The sequence below is a fragment of the Branchiostoma floridae genome, chromosome 4 (genome assembly GCF_000003815.2).
Source record: "Branchiostoma floridae strain S238N-H82 chromosome 4, Bfl_VNyyK, whole genome shotgun sequence".
In the NCBI taxonomy this organism is placed as follows: domain Eukaryota; kingdom Metazoa; phylum Chordata; class Leptocardii; order Amphioxiformes; family Branchiostomatidae; genus Branchiostoma; species Branchiostoma floridae.
The window spans coordinates 33,727,978-33,751,581 of NC_049982.1; the positions used below are offsets into that span (position 1 = coordinate 33,727,978).

A 23,604-nucleotide genomic window follows, 5' to 3' on the forward strand; every position below is an offset into this window, starting at 1 on the left:
TATCACGAACACCTTTGTCTTAACAGCTCGAGTAGGACAGAACTGACCGCCGCCTTCTGATGATGCCGACTGACTTCGGTTTAGCTTTTTGGGCCCTGAAATCCTTTCAGAAGGGGCGAAAGAAGAATACCACGCCTTCTTTGCAGAAAAGGCTACATCCACTTAGTACAGTCGTTTGAGAATGGGCGGATATAGTGGCGGTAAGGGCGTTATAATTTCAATCATCACATTACCTACTTGGTGGGCATGAGTGTCCGGTTTCTGACATAAGGTTGATGCAGGTGTAAAGTTGGGTACGTAACATGTGACAGCCTTGTTTTTGACCGAGTAGTCGAAATAGAACAGGAACAGAATCGTTCGATATGTCGTTCGGGTGGTAGCCTCCGGGCATGAACTTGCAAATAAACTAAAATCTACGACCCCATACCTTCGCCAAATAATCCTACCTTTCTTTACAACTGCTGTTTTAATTGTTTATCACTAATTATGCAAATAAGGTTTTTATTTGCATAAATTATATCAGTTGATCATATCCTCTACCAGACACCAGACGCACACAATCTATGTTAAGAAAGAAGGCTTTTATCGCATTTTCTGATAATTTATGCAAATGATGGTCTCATTTGCATAATCAATGTTCAACGATGTTCACCTTCACCTTCATAACTTCCAAATGCTACAAGAAGTTACTGTCATTTACCACAATGAAATTATAGCATTTTCTCGTCAATTATGCAAATTAGGTCTTTATTTCGCATAATATATATCAATCAATATTCTCCTTCTCAGTTACAGATGTCACAATGTTGCAATGGTCCCATAATGGAACTGAGCGTAAAATTCCATAATCAATTATGCTAATTAGATACAAATTTGCATAATCAATATGCCATTATATGAAGCATCACTTAAGCTATCTACATACCAAAAATCATAACAATTTGTCAACCCCTTTCTGAGTTATTCCCTTTTAAAGTCTGACACTAAACCTGCCCTGCAGTTCCAAAACAAGCCGTTCGGGGTCCCAAACATACACCACTTACTCTCGACATCAAGAGCTGTCTACCACTAAAAGATCATGGCCGCAGCATGCTCAGAACTTGATATATTAAACCAGGAAGTTCTGCTGCAGTACCGTATCTAATCGTTTCCAGGTCTCACCAAGACCTACTAACATACCGAATATCGATACAATCCATCCGGGCGTTCTTGAGTTATTCTGGTCTTCTGCAAACATACAAACGCTACCCAAAATATAACCTTCTTCGCGAAGGTAACTAAACTAAGTTATTCCAAAACATTCACTAATGGTAACTTCTACAACTGTTACCTGACACCTGTTTGACAGGTATGACTGAAACCACAGCAGTTCGTTGTCTTGTATGTCATTTATCCATCGTTTGTCAAGAAGAATTTCATGGGACACTAAGTCAAATGCCTTTTTAAGGTCCAGAAATACTGCACCTGTCAGGGGCCTATAGTTGCCATATAAACACCAGAGAAGGCTGTGGCAAAGTTTAGCTCCACTCCACAAATTAAGCTGAGCGAGATATTTTGTAGGTCAAATTTGAAGGCCCGGATACAACATGAAACACCTGTGGACATTTATAAAGCCCGGTCTAGACAAAAAAAAATAGGAAATTAGGCCTTTACCTTTCATATATTACCCAACATGCCAAAAAAAGCTGTGCATGCACAGTTTGAGCAGTGAACCGGTCTATACCTGCAACAGAAGAGCAAGATGACCCGACCCCCTGCATAGCTCTGGACACGAAGAGCACAGCGTATGATGTTCCAAAGGCGAATCCTGTGTGTTACAAAACGTTTCAGCAATATGCTGGCGGCAGATGAAATGTTTAAATTCCAATGTTACTGCTAGCACTGTTACTGCTAGTACTGCTGTTGTTACTTCTAACAATAATCACGTATATTCACACTTCTCCTCCCTGTCACACACACACACACACACACACACACACACACACACACACACACACACACATACACACATACACACATACTAACACACACACACACACACACACGTACGCACACACACACACACACACACACACACATACATACACACACATACACACACACACACACACACACACACACACACACATACGCGCACACGCACACGCACACACGCGCGCGCACGCACACACATACACACACACACACACACGCACGCACACACACACACACACACACACACGCACACACACACACATATCACACATTATACATCGCAAAAATAAAAGCACACATGTAAAATTAACGTTACATGTATATATATACATACACTGATGTAGATTATTAAATTCCTGAACAATCGAATTTGTAGTTCTTACATTCCTGTAAAATTTGTGTTAAATGTGTCTTCCTTATCATTTTAAGCCTTTTATAAAGAAAATAAACCGAATAAAACTCTCATATTCACTTACCTAGTGTTGAAAGGAATAGAATTATGAATCCTATAAACATTGGGTATGCTGTATCCGATCCTAGAAGAAGAAGACGGCGTGTAAGAAATGTTTCTGAATTGATTTGTTACCACATGGGGTTCTGATTTCTACGGGTGAAAAGGTCATAGATTTTATCACTTGATTTCTCCCTAAGCGACAAAGAGCATTCTTGAATAGGATGGCCAGTGCAAGGTCAAAATTGACTTCATACTTCATGCCGCCAAACGAGGTGAGCTTCAGATTTTTGTATTCTGAAGTTTATCTTTTACCATAGCTCTAGGCGAAAATGGTGTTAAGATTGTTCTTTGCTTCTGTCCTTCTACAAAACACGCAGTTTGCGAAATACCTTTGCGCTCTGCAATCAATCCGTAAAAACTATGCTCTAAATGCAAATAATAACAGTTTTGTCATTTATCTACGGATGACGTTCTATGGAGGCTCCAAAACTAATGCGAGAAGGGGAAAAGGTACAAATAAATCCGGCAAAAATGCAGCTAAAACTTCAAAACTACATGACAATAAAACTGGTAACACAAATCAAACCATAGAACATTATGTATCAAACAAGTCCTTACGTCGATGTAGGTTAGACATCCAGGTAATAAGATACGCCAGAAAGTTGTTACTTCAGCAACTGGCTATGGTTTTGGAAACGGTCAGACGTTTCAACTGCTATCCCGCAGTTTTCGCCAGTGACACTAAAGAGATCTAGTTGGAGAGGGTTTATATATCCTAGCTGTGAACTGAAATGTAAAAGAAGAATTCTTTCCTAACTATGACTGAATATGCAAAATGTATGGAAGACAAATTTTCAAAGGTCCAAAAGCTACAAAGGTAAGACAAGTTAAGACTATGTTGATGCAAATGAGTTAAGTAGGATTTCAGGGTGGCTGAGCAAAATTTCAAAATAATATTTTCCGAAAAAAATAACTATCAATGTTATTTGTTATGTAGTTCTATTTTCATAATCTAACATACTTCCCTATCAAATGTCGCTTTTTGTCTGTCAAAATTCAAGGTCAAATTAGCTGTCTCAAATAACGCAAAAACTTCAAACTCATCATTACTTTTCAAACATGATATCATTGGATAGGTCTCAATGAAACAAATAGAATGGTTTTTATTTCAACAAAATCGGACATACCGTTAGAGAGTTATGGCCATTCAAATGCCTGAAAATTATGCATAATTTCTCTTGATCAGCTAATTAAATATGCAAGATTACAATATCTCCGCATTCATACGAGATACAAGAAAAAAAACTTGGTGTACAGGGGTTTTATAATATGTTGATTTCAAATATGGTCATTAAATTTATACATCTAGTTTAGAAATGATGAATAATTCTGAATAATTGAGTTCCACGGGTAATAAAATCAGAGTCCGCTAATTAGATATGCAAAGTCACCATATTTTCCCATACTTGAAGATATAAGAAAAAAATTAGTATACAGGGGTTTTGGCACATGCCGAATGCAAATTTGACCTCAAAAACATCACTCTGGTCTTTTTATGACCAATAAAAGTGGATTACGTCACTACTACCGCCACAACTTGATTTTTACTACATTATTATTGAAAAACTGTTCATTGAAAACGGGTAAAATAAGTTTTATTTTGAAATTAACCCTGTAAGGAAGAAATTCGTGCGCTCCCGCCGCAAAAAGATGCTATTTAGTGCTCCCAAATGCTGTTAGCATAAGGGGTAATTAAAATTATAATTAAAATAATCATAGGAGCTAACTGTTTGTCGCGTTTAGTGTCAGATCCCAAGTACCAGATAGTTCCATACGTAAACCACCTTTCCTGTTAAGGATGGAATTGTTTATTCTATCATATATAGCCTCTCTGACTCCCCTTTCGAACCAGCGGGGTTCGGTGGCTCTCGGAAAATCGGTGGCTGGAGATTAAAGGAGTGCCCCTGTTTGTGCTTTAGATGGTTGAAAATGGCAGAAGAGTAGCCGTTGGTGCTAGGTTTTTAATGTTCTTTGTACCTTGCCTTTAGTGTCCGGCTGTTCTCACCAATGTACGTATTGTTGCAGTTGGGTTCTTCACATTTTAGTCGATTACATTAACTTTGGTACCTTACTGGGGTCGGTCTTTGGGATGTACCAGTCAACCGGAGGGTTGAGTGAGGTTTGAAGTTAGCGGCAATGTCCAGTTTTGAAATGTCCGTCAGAGTTTTCCGAAACTGCCTGGACATATGGGATAGTAATGTTAACCTTGCTTCTGTCGGTTAGAGGTTTGTACTTGAGCGTTCTCTTAGAGTGGCCCGAGGGTTTTAGTGCTTTGTTGAAGGTCCAGTTTTTTTAAACCACACTTGGCTAAGGTACGTCGGAGGTGTTTGTGTTCGTCTGTTTTGGCTTCGTCAGGGGAAATAATGATGTTTACCGGGTGGTAAAGGGTTTTTATCACTGCCTGTGTTCCAATGGGTGATGAGAGTCAAAGGCCAGATACTGGTCAGTGCGTGTTGGTACACCTCGAACTAAAGGCTGCCGTCCTTCTCTATGCTAGTTTTGTTATCTAGGAAGGGGAGCATGTTGTCATGACTTGGCTCTTGTGTGAAATTGATGTTCTCCTCTACCTGTTGATGTAGTCAAAGTCATCAGCAACTCTCTTTTTTAGTCTACAATAAGTGTCATTAACATAGCGAAACCATTTGAGTGGGGGAGTGTCCTGAAAAGTACTGGGGGCCTTCTCGACCTTCTCCATGTACAAGTCTACAACAATGGGTGACACCGGTGATCCCATTGCACCGGTGATCCCTCTCCAACTAGATCTCTTCAGTGTCACTGATGAAAACTGCGGGAAAGCAGTTGAAACGTCTGACCGTTTCCAAAAACATATCCAGTTGCTTTAGTAACTACTTTTTGGCAAACAAGTCCTTATTTGTGTATTGAGAGTATACAATAAGGATTAAAATGAGGTAAGTTGTCTTGTTCTTTCTACTTCGTCGTCTGATCGATTTTTGCTCCATGTGACAGGGGTATTTCAGTCGACACTGAGTCCCGAAACGGTGGTTCTGTTTTGGAGAACAGCTGGAAATCAATGAGTGCTCGGATTTCATCCATATAAAATCAAATCAATGTGGCCTAATGTTCTTCCTGTGCCTAACCTAATGACCAACAGAACTTACGTCTACCTTGGCAGGCTGAAGGTTAGGGTATAGAAGATATCATAATTTCTCTTCAAACGAAGTGTCTAACCTGTTCGTCAGTGGGCCAACAAAGGGGTTTGCCAGGAGTTGTAGCGTTGATTTGGAAGCGTAAAGAAGTCCTATTTTGATGTTCTCATGTATCAGGTCCCAATCGTGTTCATTTCGCTGCGGTTCTTCCGTGTAAGCACCGGATGTTTCGGTCACGTGTGCATGCGTCTGCATTACGTGATCATCACGCGCATGCGCAGTGGTGCTGTCTGCCATGTGGTAATCTTCTACCGCAGGGCTATTGTTATTCTGTTGTTGCATCTTGTGTGCACCCGTGTGGCCAATCCAGTCATAGCCAGAGTCGCCGGTAAAGTTCGGGTGCTCAAGGCGATAGAAATAGTCTGGGATGATCGGCACTGCAAAAAAAACCCAACAACTTAGAAATGGAACTGACGCAACTGAAACACAAAATTTGGATTGCAACTGAGCCACCCGCAACGTTCACGACGTCACTTTATGGAAATAGAACACGTGACTCAGCTAGCAGTGGATCCCACGTTGCAGAAAGTGTATGGCGCCCCCTTCATGTTAATTCCTCAGCCTTGTCTGCATAACGTGACGGCGCAGAAGCGGTGGCGCCTGCTCATTCCTTTTCAAAGACTGTAGGTGGCTATTCGAAGTCCAATTGTTGTGTTGCAGTTAAACTTTGTATCGTATCAAAATGATTTCTTCCAACACAACACACAATGTCCAAATAGACAAAATACTCAAAGTATTAGTGCTCTATTGAGAGTATACAATAAGGATTAAAATGTAGATTAGAAATACATGTTTAGCAGCGTGTAATGGTGTTTGACATGCAAGGTAGTACAAGGTATCGTTAATTAGACACGTTAATCAAACGTTAACTTACCGACCACCGTGACTAGCATGTTGTCCAGTAGGAGTGCCACGAAGACGGTGACAACTATCAGTTTCTTCGACATTCGGCACTCGTTGCAGTAAGCGAGCATCGTGTTGAAGTTTCCAGCCAGCGAAACCATTGCTGTGACTGTAGATGCCTTTTAAAAGACCTGAAATACAGTTATAATATTTAACACAAATAAAATTTTGCGGAAAGAAAAATAAAGGTAGTCCCATGGTCAATTTAAGGCGTAGGGGCAGTGTGTGCAGGGTACGGTCTTCGTAAGTACGTCGTTTATGGTTGGCACCCGTGTTCCACAAGGAAACAACGGGCGAGGGTCGAGACCAAACAGAAATGGGAATGACGGACAATACCAAGCCGCGCATATACAGCCCTCTCAGACGTTTGCTCTACCCATTCTAGAAACCCTATGCCGTCAGCTGTGTCAATTATAATCAGCGTGCCTATTTTATAGTGAATACAGCTGCAGGCTTTTCATTTGTCGTCATCTGCGCCATGTTGGATTACTTCGTGCGTCTGTAAACCACACGAAGATGCTACTGCTTAACTCAATAACCCGCCAACATGGTCGCCGGATGATTCAAATTATAATTAGTATGACGTCAATGAAAAGCCTGTATAGTGTACGGACGTGGATGTGAAAAAAGGTAGCCTTTTTTGGCGACGCCTCAGGGGCGAGGCAAATGGTATATCATTGTGTTCGGTCTGCATAAATTCTGCTAATTGTACAGACATGTGTCCACAGGAATGCTGTTCAATACGAATTTTTGGAATTCCAGTTAGTGTGCTGTGGCTATTGGAATTCCAATCTGTTAGAAAGTGGGTCATGCAGACTTCTTTGGGGCTAGAGGGGTAAACTGTTTTAGTGGCATATGTTGACGTATGGAAAAACTATATGACTCTCATACTTCATTATTTTGCGTGGGCAAGAGAAAGTTGCCCCCAAAATAATAAGTAGGTCAACCTTTTTAGATAACAAAGCGTCAACATCACATCTGGAAATACAGGACGTAATTTCAAAGTACTAGTACCTGTACTTTGTTAATCTGAATGAAAAATGACAACGGCCTAATAAAGCCTCCTTCTACAGTACCGTGAGCGGGGAACTAGATAAGTACCAGTCCACCTATACTTCCTATACTACGTGTTATCTAAATGAAGAATGGCATAATGACGCCTTCTTCTACTGTCACGTTAGGTAGACAAAAGCAGAGACAGTCCTATTTGTCGCGCACGCATTGCCATTGCACCCGGTATGGCTGTCGTTGGAAGTGGGAACTATGACACCAAAATGGCGCAAAACTCTTAAAGCGTGTCTGGCAAATAACGTGCGAGTAGCCTCATCTAACACATCGTGTAACTTTAAAGTCAAATGCCAATGTATGAAAACCGTTTACATACCGTTTCTTTGTGAACTGCCCGGACAGGTGTCTCCAAGAAATTGAAAACTGCAGAGCAAATTGTGGCACACCCGTACAACGAAAATATCGCCGCGAAAAGACTGACCTGGCTATCCATCAAAATTAATGTTATCACGTCAACCAAAGATGGCATTTCAATAAGTGGATCAACCAATCAGAGAGAGTTTCGGGAAGGGGGTCGGCATTTGCAGAAGTGGTTGAACAACAACGGGTACTTTCCAAGAAGGGTGAAGTCTGCAAGAAACAGAAGATGTGTCCTGTATCTGTAACACTGTTAACGTTATATCCCAAGGCGATATAGGAGGATCGTTGATACACCTTTCTCACGCGGCGGCCCCTTTTCACTAGGGCGGCGCTTGTTGTATCCAACTTTCGTCAGCATCTAGTTTTCGTACTAGGCCGAATCCTGGATATCCAGAAAACGGCCTGAGCAGGAGGACGCTAGCGTCCTGGATATCTAGACAACGGCCGAAACAGGACGCATCCTCGATAAACAACGGTGTTTATCAAGAACGTGTACGTGGGGGTGGAGCTTCCTGTTTTCGAGGGCGGAGACTATTTTGCATGTTGTTTTTTGTGGTCATAAGGCCGCCATCTTTGTATCTCCCCGCAAGAGTTTTGTGTAGAATTTATTCAGCTCCTGATGTTACAGAACTTAAACGAATGTTGATAATGATACTTCGATGTATACATGTTACTTTCGTATCAGGCCCAAAATGCTTTTTGCATAATGAATTAACAAATGAAAGGGTTGGGTCCCTTGTATTTCCATTATTGCATATACCTGAGTCTTGACATAAGATGTATTTCATTGTATTCACCTGTCCTCAAGCAACCTATATATCTCCAATATGAAGTCTCTACCATGAAGTGACCACAAAAGAACTATGCAATGTCTTTATTGATTATGAAAATATTTGGTATTAATTAGAATAACGCACATTTTGGTATATGCACCTGGACAAGGGATATCTTCACCTCCAACATGACTGTTTTTTCTAGTATTTAGGAACTGATGCATTTACCCGTGTTTCTTAAGACTGGTACTTTACCAGTGTTTGTGTAGCATTTAGCAACAGCTATATCAACTTGCGCGTAGATACTATTTATAATGAGAAACTATTATTCACGTGTGTTTTTGTTAGTGCTTTGGAAATGTTTCCAGCACAAGAAAGAAAACACTGTGACAAATTGAAAACATATGGCTGACGTATTCCGTACCATAGACGGTGTTGATTTATACGTTCGCAGTAGCACTGTTTTTATGCCACCTCAGCTGCAAAAATTGTCTTTTTCATTTCAATGTCAGGTTTGCACCGAACAATATAATATTGAACTGAAAACATGACTTGTGGAACTTATCGCTCGTGGTCAATTGAACAAAATGTTCTCTACAGTGGCCACATTTCTCCAGTCCCCCCGCTATAGACAGGTGTGACTGTATACAACAGACACAAACGTAACCAACATAGGAAAATGAGGTAACAAAATCTTCAAATACAAATGCAAAAGGTTCAAACCAGCACATACCGTCTTTGAGATGACAAGACGAGAATCGTTCGTTCTGTGTTTTTGTTTTTAACCAAGAAACTGCAAGTCTGGAACTCGAGGTTATACCGCCCAGCCCAGTTTGCGAGTTCGGAACCAATGCGGTTACCAAGGAACAATGCAGAAAGACCAGATCGGGCAGTCTAGGGGCCCCGAGAGAGGCTGTCACAATTGAGCAGTTACCACTAATACAAATCTACATGGGCGATAATGTAAAAATTAGCAAGTTCAGGGTGTCATAATCTCATCCGTGAACATTCCTGGTCATAAGAACTCACCCCACACAGCAGCCCGCCAGCTCTAGTGTCCAAAAGTCTAATCTTTAAACTTTCTGACCAGCGCAACTATTCCAGCGGTCAAACTTTGCCGCCATCTTGCTTTTCATGACGTCATTTTTGGGACTCAGCACTTCAAAATAGGGGTCAGCACAGGCCAAAAAGATGGACCAAAACCTAGTTTTTTGGCCGAATTTGAACATCTGCAACCTACACTGTCTCACCAATATGAAATATTACTTACATTTTCCTGCTAAAAGTCGAAAATAGGCTAAAATACTGTTAAAGACTCGTTTTGGGCCTTCTGCGCCTGCGTCAATTAGGGTCATTGCCCAATTGGCGCCTGCGCCCAGACCGGTGACTTGGCAAATCCGGTGGTGTGTGTTTACATGTTCAAATGTAAATCTGAACATTTGATTATCGTTTGGTCGTATTTGCCATCATGTTAAACTGGCTGGTTTCTTGCCCTGGGTAAGAACAATAAGGAAGTGCTCCCACTGTGACTTGTCCAGCAGTTTGAATGGTGGATTGACCCCTATAACTACATAAACTCATAAACATCCCAGACTGTCTACCAGCTAGAAACAATGGTCAGAGACAGATTTGCATATTACTGGTCACTGATTCAAATATTCTGTACTTGTTTTCATAGGAACATTATCAAATCATACAGAATGACCCAAAGTAAGTGTTAACAAAGTTACATAATGCAAGGTTTCAATTAGATAAGATCATGTGATAATAAGATAATACTATCTGCAGTTCTGGAAAAACAACTTTCTTCAAAATGCAAATCATCCTTGTCAAAATTGTATCAAAGCATCTACTTGGGAATGCATCTACATTTCGAACTTGAAAATGTATTCCTTACGACTTATAGCTCTCATGAGTTGTGTGTGTAGAAACATGACTTGTAATAATTGACTTATAGTAAGAGACCAGTATGAAAAAGCTAAAGAACAGAAAGGCAGCTGGCCTAGATGGTGTACCCCCTGAAGTCTGGAAAACAGGAAGTTTTAATGATATCCTGCTGCAATGCTGCAATGGAATGTACTTGCAAAGTTCTATCCAGATTTGGACGAAAGGGTGCATCCTTCCTTTTCCAAAGAAAGGAGATCTGTCACTCACTGCAAACTACAGGGGCATCACTGTCATGCCTATCGCTGCTAAAGTTTACAATGCAATGTTACGCAATAGAATCCAACCTGAAGTAGAAAAAGTGCTGAGACCAAACCAGAATGGATTCAGACAGAATAGATCAACACTAGGGCAGATCCTAACAGTGAGAAGGATCATTGAAGGGGTGAAAGCGAAGAATTTAGAAGCAGTCATGCTGTTCGTAGACTTCTCGAAAGCATTTGACTGTCTTCACAGAGGGAAGTTAGCCGAAATTCTGGAAGCCTACGGAATCCCTGGAGAAACTGTAAATGCAATAATAATGATGTATAAGAATACCACTTCCATGGTGCGATCTCCCGATGGTGACACAGACTTTTTTCATATCCATGCAGGGGTCTTACAGGGGGATACTCTAGCCCCATTTCTTTTCATTCTTGCTCTGGATTATGTTCTGCGTACCTCTGTGGACACACACAACGACTTTGGCTTCACCTTACAGAAAGCCAGGAGCAGCAGATATCCAGCTAAGAAGATCACAGATGCTGATTATGCAGATGACTTGGCATTACTTGCCGACAAAATTGCACATGCTGAAAAGTTATTACATGCGCTGGAAGAGGCAGCTTCTGGGATTGGTCTCTATGTTAATGTTAAGAAAACTGAATGCATCTGTTTTAATCAAATTGGCAAGATTGATGCCCTGAATGGGGCTCCTGTGAAACAAGTCGAAAGGTTCTCGTACCTGGGAAGTGACATCTCTTCTACTGAAAGGGATATTTTGATTCGTATTGCCAAAGCCTGGAGTGCTCTTCACAACCTAAGTCCTATATGGAAGTCTTCACTACCAGACAACCTGAAAAGGGATTTCTTCAGAGCGATAGTTGAATCTATACTATTGTATGGCTCACCAGCTTGGACACTAACTAGGAAACTAGAAAGCAAGCTTGATGGTACTTACACACGTATGCTGAGGGCCGTGCTTAACAAGTCTTGGAAACAACATCCTACCAAGGAACAGTTGTATGGCAATATTCCTGCCATATCAACCATCATCAGGGAGCGTAGGACCAGATTTGCCGGCCATTGTTTTAGAAACAAAGCAGAGCTTGCAAGTGAACTCATACTGTGGAAGCCATCACACGGGTATGCACATGCAGGACGACCTCGACTAACCTACATAGACCAGCTTGCCCGTGATGTGGGGCTTCGGGTCGAAGACCTAAAGAACGCTATGGGGGACAGAGACGTCTGGAAGGAGAGGGTGGACTTGGTCCGGGCAAGCAGCCCGCGATGATGATGAAGAGACCAGTATAGACCTATGCTCTGTAGAACTGTACAAAAAAAACTGCCAGCTGATGTCTCACACTGAATAGCAACCCAGTATTGTCATTACTTCATATTCTGGTCTAAATGTTCTTCAACAAGCTAATTTCTCTATGATGTGTAGCTATATAGTCTTACTTCAATTTCTTATCTGTCGTCTCTAGATCTCAAACAGGATTTGAAGAGTAACTTGTACTTTCTCAGTCAGGCCACCACTGATGTTAACTGTACGGGTGCCTGTAGCATACTGAAGACCATAGTTTATATTATCTGGTCTTTACATAGTTTTACCAGCCGGTTTAAAAACAAATGTGACAAAAGAAAAATGCCGAAGAGCCGCACTGGGCTGTCTATAGCTAGGTGTCCCTTCTTCGTAATTATTCTGGAGATGTCAGTAATGTTTCACACAAAAGTTTCCTCAGGCGATACGGGGGTTCTGTGCTCCACTCTCACTACACTCGCGTCACGCTTTCGTCGCTTCGGGGTTCGACAACGCAGACGTAACCCCACGGAACCTAGAGGTGACGCAAGCGAACCTAGAGGTGACACAAGCAAACCCAGAGGTGACACAAGCAAGCACGAAGATTTTTTGAAAGTTAGAAAATAGCGCAAGTGGGAAGATGCCCCAACAGTGACCCAAGAGTGACCCAAGAATGACACAAGAGTGAGACAACAGTGACGCCAACATGCTTTCAACAGTATCAAGGTTATATTTTTCCTATTTTGCACCAAGTATCAAAATTGCCCCTAAAATCAGCCTTTAAAGATTCATAACTTCCTAAAGATGCTAAATACCAACAAAAAACTTAATACTTTCTAATTCTTGTGGTATTTTTCAAATGTAAACCAATTTTCACTGGAAATTATTGATATTTTTCATATTTATCTCGTCCTTTTCAATAAATGACCAAACGGCCAGGTCAATTTGGATGACGTGACTTGGTCACGTGATTACAGTAGGAAAGCTGTGCATGACAACTGGTTATCATGGCTTAGAATTAACTTTGGTTCCTGCTAATTAAAAAAATCCATGATAGCACTTGTCCCTCTCGGTGGTACCAAAAACCCCTCTGGCCCATGGACTAATACGACTAAAACGACTGACAGTTATATCAAAACAAACACATAAAAGTGAGGTAGACATAATTATCTCCATGAAATGTACATGTGATGGAGGTTATATTTTCACTAGCGTTTGTCTGTCTCTCTATCTGTCAACAAGATTACTCAACAACGGCTGGATGGATTAGTTTCATACTTGGTGTGCTGATGGGGTGATGAAAGCTAGAAATGATTAGATTGTGGGCCCCCTAGCGACTTCCCTTGGTACTGCAGCGCAACTTTTGGTTCTGCCATCTCGTGCTCTGAATACGATATGGTCACGAATTTTGAGTATTAGATAACTCATGTGCTCAGAAAGAAGTGACACATGTTTGGGCCCCCTAGCGACTAGTTTTGGGATAGCAGGGGCATTTTTGTCGAAAACTTCTGAAGGCGATAACTCAAGAAGGGAACAACGAATTTTCATGAATTTTAAATGTAGTACCTTAGACAATGTTGTACAAAATAAGATAATAATTATGCAAATTATTCCTGTTCAGTGTCCAGTGAAACGTCAGGGTCTGGTAATTTAATGTACATGTGTTTAGAGACTAACAACGACATCGAGCTGGGGCGTTTGACTTCAATGAGCCGTCTTGTTCTAAATGAGTGTTATGTGACAGTTTGCTTTCTTGACACGCTCAGTTCTAATTTGTGACAGCTAATTCCAGCAGTGGCATTTTTGTCAAAAACTTCTGAAGGAGATAACTCAAGAACATTTAGGTCAGGTGGTAGATAGGTTTTAGCGTCATGACAAAGTGGAGCAAATTTCATCCCCCTAACATCTAGTTGTAGAACTGCAGGGGCGTTTTTGTCAAGACACTCCAAAGAGGATAACTGCAGAAAGGAACGACGGATTGCCATCATGTTAGGCATGCATGTATCTTTGGCAAAGATGTTCATGATAATAAACATTTTATGTAAATCATGGCTTAATTTGCATAATTAATGGAGAAATTGTTTGATTCCATTGTTTTCATTGACTTCAATCAATGTAACTCATGTAAATTATGATAGGTGGAACATAAGCAGATACCAAATATGCAAATGAGGAACTGATTTGCATAATATATAAAGAATTGCACAATTGCGTCGTGATTAATGATGGGAATTTTACACCTGTGACATGTGTATGTTAGTCAATGATGAACATCACCATGCATAAATTATGTAAATGTGTAAGTCATGTATAAAATTTACAAAAGCTCTAAATATTTCATGGAGGTATGAGGTCACCGAACTCTAGTTGGATCTTCAAAAAGACAGCCAGTGAAACCGCACCTGTTCTAATTAACATTTTTCAACAATCGTTTGACACAGGAGAAAAATTAATCCCCCAAGACTGGAGAAACGCAAATATATGCGCCATTTTCCAAATGTGATAGAGAGGTCCCCAGTAACTGCAGACCTGTTTCACTTATCTGTATTTCCTGTAAACCAGTCGAACACATTATCCATAGCCATACAATGAAACACTTAGAAGGCCATAATATACTAACAGAATACCAGCATGGTTTCAGAGCAAAACGATCCACAGAAACACAGCTTATTCTAACGGATTACCAAATAGACAGCTGGATCTAGCAATGCATGTACTTGATTTCACTGAAGCCTTCAACAAAGTCCCATATAGCAGACTCATATAAAAACTGGAGTACTACGGAATTCAAGGCACTACACTAAACTGGTTAAAGGTTTTCCTGACAAACGGTAGGGGTAGAAAGGAAGGCCTCAGCTCCAGTTAAAGTAGCGTCGGGAGTTCCACAAGGGGCTATACTGGGACCATTGCTCTTCCAAGCTGGTCTGGCAAGTCGTTTCATAAACGACTTGCCCGACCAGCTCGATTCAAGTGTGAGGTTATTTGCCGATGACTGTCTGTTACATCTAGAGGTACCTACAAAGAATGATTCACAACTTCTACAGAAAGATTTAAACACCCTGGAACAATGGCAAGGAAATGGCTTATACAGTTTAATCCTGATAGGTGCTATATCATGCACATAACGAACAAACGAACACCAAATGTGACCCCATAAAGGTGGGGTCACACCTGCGTATATTTTCAAGTGCGCATGATTTCCGCATGAAATTTTGTCAATACAAATTTTGTCAATAAATTAGATTGCACGTCGAGCCCGTCTGGCGTTTGAATTACGACTTCAGCGTTTCCATTTCGCATGAGGTGCGTATGATTGCATCTGAAATGCGCAACAGAATTTTCCGTACTGCGAATAGATGCGTATGGGGTACGTATGTTGGGCGTATTCCGGACGCACACAACGTTTACCGACCGCATGCCTGCATTCCAAACGCATTTCAGGTGTGTCAGAGGAACAGTTTCTGTTGCATATACTTTTGTTTGCGAGCATTGCCAATAGAGTATTTTTGTTAGAGGAACACTTTGTACTACGTATGATTTTGTTTACAGGCAGTGCAAGTAGAACATTGATAAGTAAACAGTGAAGAGTTTTTTTATTTATTTGCGAAGCAGTGACACTGTACTTTTACAGTAATGTGGGCCATCATTTACCTTAAAAATATATGCACTGTTAAGATTGTGTTTGTTTTCACTTTGTCCTTAATGCTTTCCCCTATCATGTTAGTATTTCAACTACAGTAACTATAAAAATCACACTCATGCACACCACAAAGGTATTCAAGATCTTTATCAAACACGGAAATTAAACAATTATGAAACCTTACGCCCCCTTTAAAGTTGTAATATGGCTCTATATTGCACCTTTATATCATGTGGTTCTACACACAAAAAAGTACAATTATCAGCAAATACAGTCAAATATCTGTCACACAAAATGGTGTCGCACAAATTGACCCAGTGCTTCAGCAGGTTCCTCTACATCTTCCCTTCCCTGGAGGCTCTGTTGGGACCAGTTACATTCATGGTGTCCTGCAAGTTGTGACCATCTCTGTATGCCCCCGGTACAAATTCGTCGGTCGCACGCACAAGTCGCACGCACAAGTCGCACCTCAAACGCATCTGAATCGTTTTAAGAAAGTTTCACGTACGCAGGCAAACGTAAATATACGCCCAGTTCGCCTGATATAGTTTTGGACATGCACAAAACTATCATTCGTACGCAGTTTGGTGGCCAAAACGTTATGAATGCGCAATACAGTGGTCCCACGTCGGTCGACTGCGCTATGAAGACGCTACATGTTTGCGCTTAATACGCAGTAATACGCGGATATCGCGGTATTGCGAGTACATAGCGTACTTACAGCGCAGACACAACGCACCATGAGCGACCGTATAACGAATGCACACATAGATCACGATTTAGTACAGCGCGTTCTGCGATCGTGTTGCGCATACTACGCGTAGCTGATAGCGTGATCGACGCACACTCCAAATTTGGAATAAATGCGATGGTGCATCTGAGTCCAGACAAAAAAAATCATCTCAAGATGGCAGATCCAGGCCAGGACCGACGAATTTGTACCGGGGGCATGCAGAGATGGTCACAACTTGCAGGACACCATGAATGGTCCCAACAGAGCCTCCAGGGAAGGGAAGATGTAGAGGAACCTGCTGAAGCACTGGGTCAATTTGCGTGACACACGTGCCATTTTGTGTAACAGATATTTGACTGTATTTGCTGATAATTGTACTTTTTTGTGTGTAGAACAACATGATATAAAGGTGCAATATAGAGCCATATTACAACTTTGAAAGAGGGTGTAAGGTTTCATAATTGTTTAATTTCCGTGTTTGATAAAGATCTTGAATATGTTTTGTGGTGTGTATAAGTGTGATTTTTATAGTAGTTGAAATATTAAGATTATAGGGGAAATCATTAAGGACAAAGTGAAAACAAACACAATCTTAACAGTGCATATATTTTTTAAGGTAAATGATGGCCCACATTACATTACCACAAGTACAGTTTTGCTGCTTCACTGCTTCGCAAATTACTTAAACAAGAAATCTTTTTAAAAAAGTTGTGCCTTGCCGCGTGTTAGGGATATCGTCAGGAAAAAGTAGGTCAGCACTTCAAGCCCGGCAAGGCAAAATGCTGTGCCTTGGCAAAAACACAATACAATGACTGTTTTTACTGTTTCTGAAAGAGCTAACCAAGAGGAGTAAAATGCTTTTTAGATGAAGCGAATGGCTTGAAGGGTTGCTGAGATATGGCTCCACAAAGTTGCCAAAACCTACCCTCAGATATGGCCGGCTGCGCGATAAACGATGAAAATCAAAAAAATACCTTTTTTGAGGGGTGATGAAAAGGTAAGTAAAGGCTGCAAAGCTTGTTTTATCTTATTTCCCCGTAATATGTACTACATAGAATCACTCCACAGAGTTCTGAACATTCATGGCATTTTATTATGCTTTTACACAGGGTCGATGTATGCAGCACCCACTGGTGTCCTTTCACACAATAATTGTCATCTTAGCTTATTCTTTAAGAAATAAGTAAATTTGGGTTTAAAAGTTCACATTTTGGGTTACAGTCAATGGTGTTTTTTGCACCAGTTGAGTCTCATTGTAGAAGATTAAATATCATACTTCATATACTTTTGCAATGTACACAACATTATGGTATCTTATATTACCAACAATGTCACATCTATAGAATATCAGCAATATTAATTGCCTTATAACAAGGTCAACTTGGTCAAGGTGAAAGGTAAGTGTGTGAATATGTCGCATTATTTTCATGTTGAGCCATGATGTTACACTGCATCAACAGTACAACTTTACACTTAGATACATTTGTAATAAAATATAGAAGACAGATGTTTGTACTAATAAGAGATAAAATATCAATAGGTAGACATTGTGTAAACACTAAATTTATAAGGACAAGTTCAACATTTTTCAAGGTCAAAGGCTCAGTCTTCAGGATACATACAATCGACACAGATTTCTTTGATGTACTTGCAGGTACATGAACTTCTCCTTATTTAATCAATACTATAAATAGTATAATGCAATGTAAACTACTTTTTACAAAAACAACAGGCTTACTCATCATTTTCTGTGGTTACTGGTAGCAACAGTATTCTTTAACAAACTTAATGCTAATAGCACTGGCTGCACAACTTGTCAACATTATGTTTGACCTCTACCATTCAATATCTCCGCTCCGCTCTCCAGTCTTATATCAGCTACATCTGGTACTTGGTGCAATCTACACTCCACCTGAAAAACAAAATTATTTGAGTTTCATGATTAACATGTCTACCATCATGGTGATAATGTTCTTCCATCTGAGGGGATGACGACCTACTCCAGTACCACGTCTGATGTTCATCTACATCATCATCTTTCTAATGACTTCTTTCTTTCTTGTGACGAAAGATTCAGAATGATCCAATAATAAAATGAAGAATTCAATAAAGAAAGAAAGGCAAGTTGGGGTAAGGAATAGATTAACTTATTATCATTGATTAAGTAGATAAATACCTGCAACAAGATGGAAGGAGGTAAGTGTCACTGTTTCTGAGCCATCTTCTGCGACTGAATCTCAGTACCAACTGCGACAACCTCGCCCGGTCGGTAGGAACCTGGCTGATAGTAGAGACAAGAGTATAATATTGCAGGTAAGTACATATTTATGATTTCTGCTACACCAGAAAAACCCTTGGCACAATCTGACAAAGAATACACAATCTGGTTGCACAAATTTTTCACGTTAACAAAAATGCCATTAGTGTTTTGAAAAATTTGGGCATAGGTTACCCGGCTGACCCATATCAGGGGGCACGGTGCCTCAAGTTCAACAAGTGAAAAAAAATACAAAATGGTATTTTAGTCTTGGAACGAGGCAAGGGATGATTCACACCAACAGTAACGACGACATTGAAAATACAATTGAGATTTTCTTAAAAATTGGGCATACCCTGTAGGTACCTCAAGTTACCATGGTGCCTCAAGTTCAACAAGTGAAAAGAAATACTAGTAGTACACAACAGGCCAATCAATGATCCATATGTAAAATATGCTAAAGAAAGCAATAAACTAATAAGAAAAAATTACTAAGAAACATTTTACATACATGTAAGTTTCATGACTAAAACATGGATAAAGAAACACTGCATAGAAATTATATTGCTGGGATTGACTTGAGAAAAAATTGTTCAAAAGCACATTTTCTTCAACATGCCCCCCTCCCCCAAACACTACAAATTGTATCAAGTATTTTACCTTGAAATTCTTCATCCATAGCGTCAAAAAAGGTTCTATTTGTGCCGCTTCAGTCACATATCCTCCGTTTCGGAGGGGCACGCGGCCCAAAATTTGGCGCGTTTGGAACGCGCGGCGCCGCCGCCCGGCCAAATCGGGGCGATCGTCGGGGAAAACAGCGTACGGCAGAGGGTTTTCGTGGTAGCGTTGAAATACCTAGTCAAACGTTCTTGAGACGTTTCGATGACGTCATTGCCTACTTATATATTCACATGCAATGCATTGGTCTAATTAGGCATTTATTTCATCTTTATGAATAGGTAATGCAAATTATTATGCGAGATAATTCACTTGATTATATATTTACTTCAATGGAATTGAAATATCACCATACGAACGCTTCATTCATTCGATGTAACCAGATGTTAAGAGGCTTTCAGTACCGACCACAACTGTTATCAAATGCGTAAAAGGCAGGTATAAAGATTGACGGGGATGTACTGTTAGTCGCCTAAGCCGTAAGTTTGTCCTCGAGAAAGAGAACTGGGAAGGTCCTTTGGAAGGGCCTTTGGAAGGGCTGGGTTAACATTGCTTGAACCTTGGAACCATGGAACCATTGAACCAACCAAGAAAATAGTGGCCACAAGGCCATGCCGCTAAGCAAGGCAAAAAAACTCTTCACTGTTTACTTATTAATGTTCTACTTGCACTGCCTGTAAACAAAAGTATACGTAGTACAAAGTGTTCCTCTAACGAAAAACGAAAAAAATGTGAACGCAAACAAAAGTATATGTAACAGAAACTGTTCCTCTGACACACCTGAAGTGCGTTTGGAATGCAGTTAGCACCAGGTGCGTCAGGCATGCGGTCGGTAGACGTTATGTGCGTCCGGAATACGCCCAACATACGTACCCCATACGCATCTATTCGCAATACAGAAAATTCTGTTGCGCATTTCAGATGCAATATTAAGCACCTCATGCGAAATGGAAACGCTGAAGTCGTAATTCAAACGCCAGATGGGCTCGACGTACATTTTAATTCATTCCAAAAAAAGTCCAAATGTTGGGCGTTCGGCCGCGTATTGACAAAATTTCATGCGGAAATCATGCGCACTTGAAAATATACGCAGGTGTGACCCCACCTTTAACCTTGAATATGCTGCAACAGTATGGGATCCGTATACAAAGAAAGACAAGGATAAACAGGAAAGGGTGCAGAACCATCAAGCTGCCAGATTCTGTACAAATAACTAACAGCAGGGATGCTAGTGTTACCAAAATAAAAGCAGAACTACAGTGGATGTCACTTGAAGTCAGAAGGAAAATGTCAAGACTTTGCATGATGTGAAGTGCAAAGCAAACACTTAGACCCCATTCACACATATTTGTACAGAATCTAGCAGCTTGGTTCTGTACCCTTTCCAGTTTATCCTTGTCTTTCTTTGTATACGGATCCCATACTGTTGCAGCATATTCAAGTTTAGGTCTTACGAAAATGACGAATAAACTGGTGGACGTACCGACTGATAAGTATCTAATACCAGCTCGAAAAAGAACAAGAAACAGTCATGCCTTCAAGTACCAGAGTTACCAACCTAGGATTGATGTGTTTAAAAATTCGTATTGTCCCAGAACTATTGCAGAGTGGAATTTGTATCACCAAGCACAGTAGGGGCATCTTCCCTGCTCAATTTTGAAGAATACTTGCTGATAGAAGTGCAAAAGTTAGGTGTTACGTGTCGTTCAGTGTAATATAACCAGCTGCTAAAGTGCCGCAAAGCTGGTGTGTTACACGAAGGGTGGTTATACCGGCTATATAAATACAGATACAGAAGCTGGTGTGTTACACGAAGGGTGGTCATACCGGCTATATAGATACAAATACAGAAGCCGGTACGCGGTGTGTTACGCGAAAGGTGGTTATACCGTCTATATAGATACAGATACAGAAGCTGGTGTGTTCACCGAAGGGCGGTTAAACCGGCTACATACAGATACAGAAGCTGGTGTGTTACGCGAAGGGTGGTTATACTGGCTATAACGTTATAGATACAGATAAAGAAGCTGGTGTGCTACGCGAAGGGTGGTTATACTGGCTATATAGATACAGATACAGAAGCTGGTTTCATTCCAATAAACATTACAAAGATATACAAAAGACATGTACCGCAAGGTGGATGGATACATACAGAGAATGACCTTTCACCTTACATGTTGTATGTTTGGAATTTTAGTTGTAAAGGAAATGTCGGATACTGGGTTTGATGTCATTAATAAAATATATGTATAGGCTATATTTATTACCTTTGCCAGAATGGCTAAGGTTATGTTTTGGGCTTGTGAGTCTGTGTGTGTGTCTGTGTGTCTGTCTGTTAACAGCATAACTCAAGAAGTCTTGGATGGATCCCGATAATATTTGGTAGGTGGGTAGGGGTCGGGAAAACGAAGGTCAAGTTCGATAATGGGCCCCCTAGCGGCTTGCTAAGGTACTGCAGCAGAACCTCAATTTTTGATATATCGTGTTCTGGACATGCTGTGATCATGATTTTTGAGTGGTAGATAGCCCTTGAGGCAGAGAGTAAGTGCTGTGAGTTTGGGCCCCCTAGCGGCTTTTTTGGAACTGCAGGCGCCGGTTTCCTTTCAAACTTTGGATGAGAATAACTCTACAACGTGTTGACGGATCGTCATGATATGTAGATAGAATGAGTGATGACTTACATAATGGTATACTAATTATGCAAATCAGCAGCTAATTTGCATAATTAATGAGGAAAAATTATAAATCCACTACATTCCATGATAGGACTTTCAGACTTGTCACATATGTAACTGGGAAGGAGAGAAATGTCGACAGATATCAATTATGCAAATGATGACCTCATTTGCATAATTAATGAGAAAATATGAACATGTTGACGGATCATCATGTTTTTTTGTATGTAGGTAGCGTAAGTGAAGACCTACATAATGAGATAACAATTATGCAAATCAACAGCTAATTTGCATAATTAATGAGGATATTTTATAAATTCACTACATTCCATGATAGGGCTTTAAAACTTGTCACATATGTAGCTGAGAAAGAGAGAAATGTCAATGCATATTTATCATGCAAATGATGATCTCATTTGCATAATTAATGAGAAAATATGAACGTGTTGACGGATCGTCATGATTTTCGGCATGTAGATAGCCTAAATGAAGACTTATATAATGTGATACTTATTATGCAAGTTAACAGCTAATTTGCATAATTGATTAGGAAAAGTTCATAAATCCACTGCATTCCATTATAGTACTTTCATCAAAGTTGTCACATATGTAACTGAGAAAGAGGGAAGAGAGTAAGAGGTGTATTTAAAGACTTTGAAAGAGAATAAGTCAAGAATGGATCAAAGGATCATCATGATTTTTGGTATGCTGATAGCTTAAGTAATACTTGATACAATTTGATATCAATTAATTGTAAATTGGGATCTAATTTGCATAATAAATGCCGAAATTTTATTAACCAACTCCAAGCATTTAATTATAAAGAAAATGAAATGAGTAACGCATTTGTCTACAGACATCATTCTACATAACAAACCTGGTTTATTTGGCAAAGGTATGTGTTCGTGGAACTCTAGTTTGCTATCATTATACAAAAAGCAAGGTATGCTGACTCTATTACACAATATATTTTCGTTTTTTCGCTTAAATGTATATCTTGCTTTGTCACATTTTTCCACCAATGTCTAAATTGTTCTATTGTATGCAAAAGAAATGTTCTATTGTATGCTTTTCATCGCAATTGTTACAGCTGTCTTTCTCTACTAATTTTACCTTACCTGGCAATATAGATACAGGTACAAAAGCTGGTGTGTTACGCGAAGGTTTGTTATACTGGCTATAGAGATACAGGTACAAAAGCTGGTGTGTTACGCGAAGGTTTGTTATTCTGGCTATAGAGATACAGGTACAAAAGCTGGTGTGTTACGCGAAGGTTGGTTATACTGGCTATAGAGATACAGGTACAAAAGCTGGTGTGTTACGCGAAGGGTGGTTATACTGGCTATAGAGATACAGGTACAAAAGCTGGTGTGTTACGCGAAGGGTGGTTATACTGGCTATAGAGATACAGGTA

At 40.2% G+C, this 23,604-nt stretch overlaps 1 protein-coding gene across 1 annotated transcript in view; it reads right to left on the minus strand.

Annotated features, from left to right (window-relative positions):
- Nucleotides 1-23,604, minus strand: part of LOC118413796 (synaptic vesicular amine transporter-like) — a 61,700-nt gene that overhangs the window by 36,574 nt on the left and 1,522 nt on the right. Inside the window, 5 exon segments of the mRNA XM_035817327.1 lie at nt 1,724-1,807; nt 2,451-2,493; nt 2,495-2,510; nt 5,678-6,032; nt 6,530-6,689. Coding sequence (XP_035673220.1) covers nt 1,724-1,807; nt 2,451-2,493; nt 2,495-2,510; nt 5,678-6,032; nt 6,530-6,659 — 628 coding nt within the window. The 5' untranslated portion in view covers nt 6,660-6,689.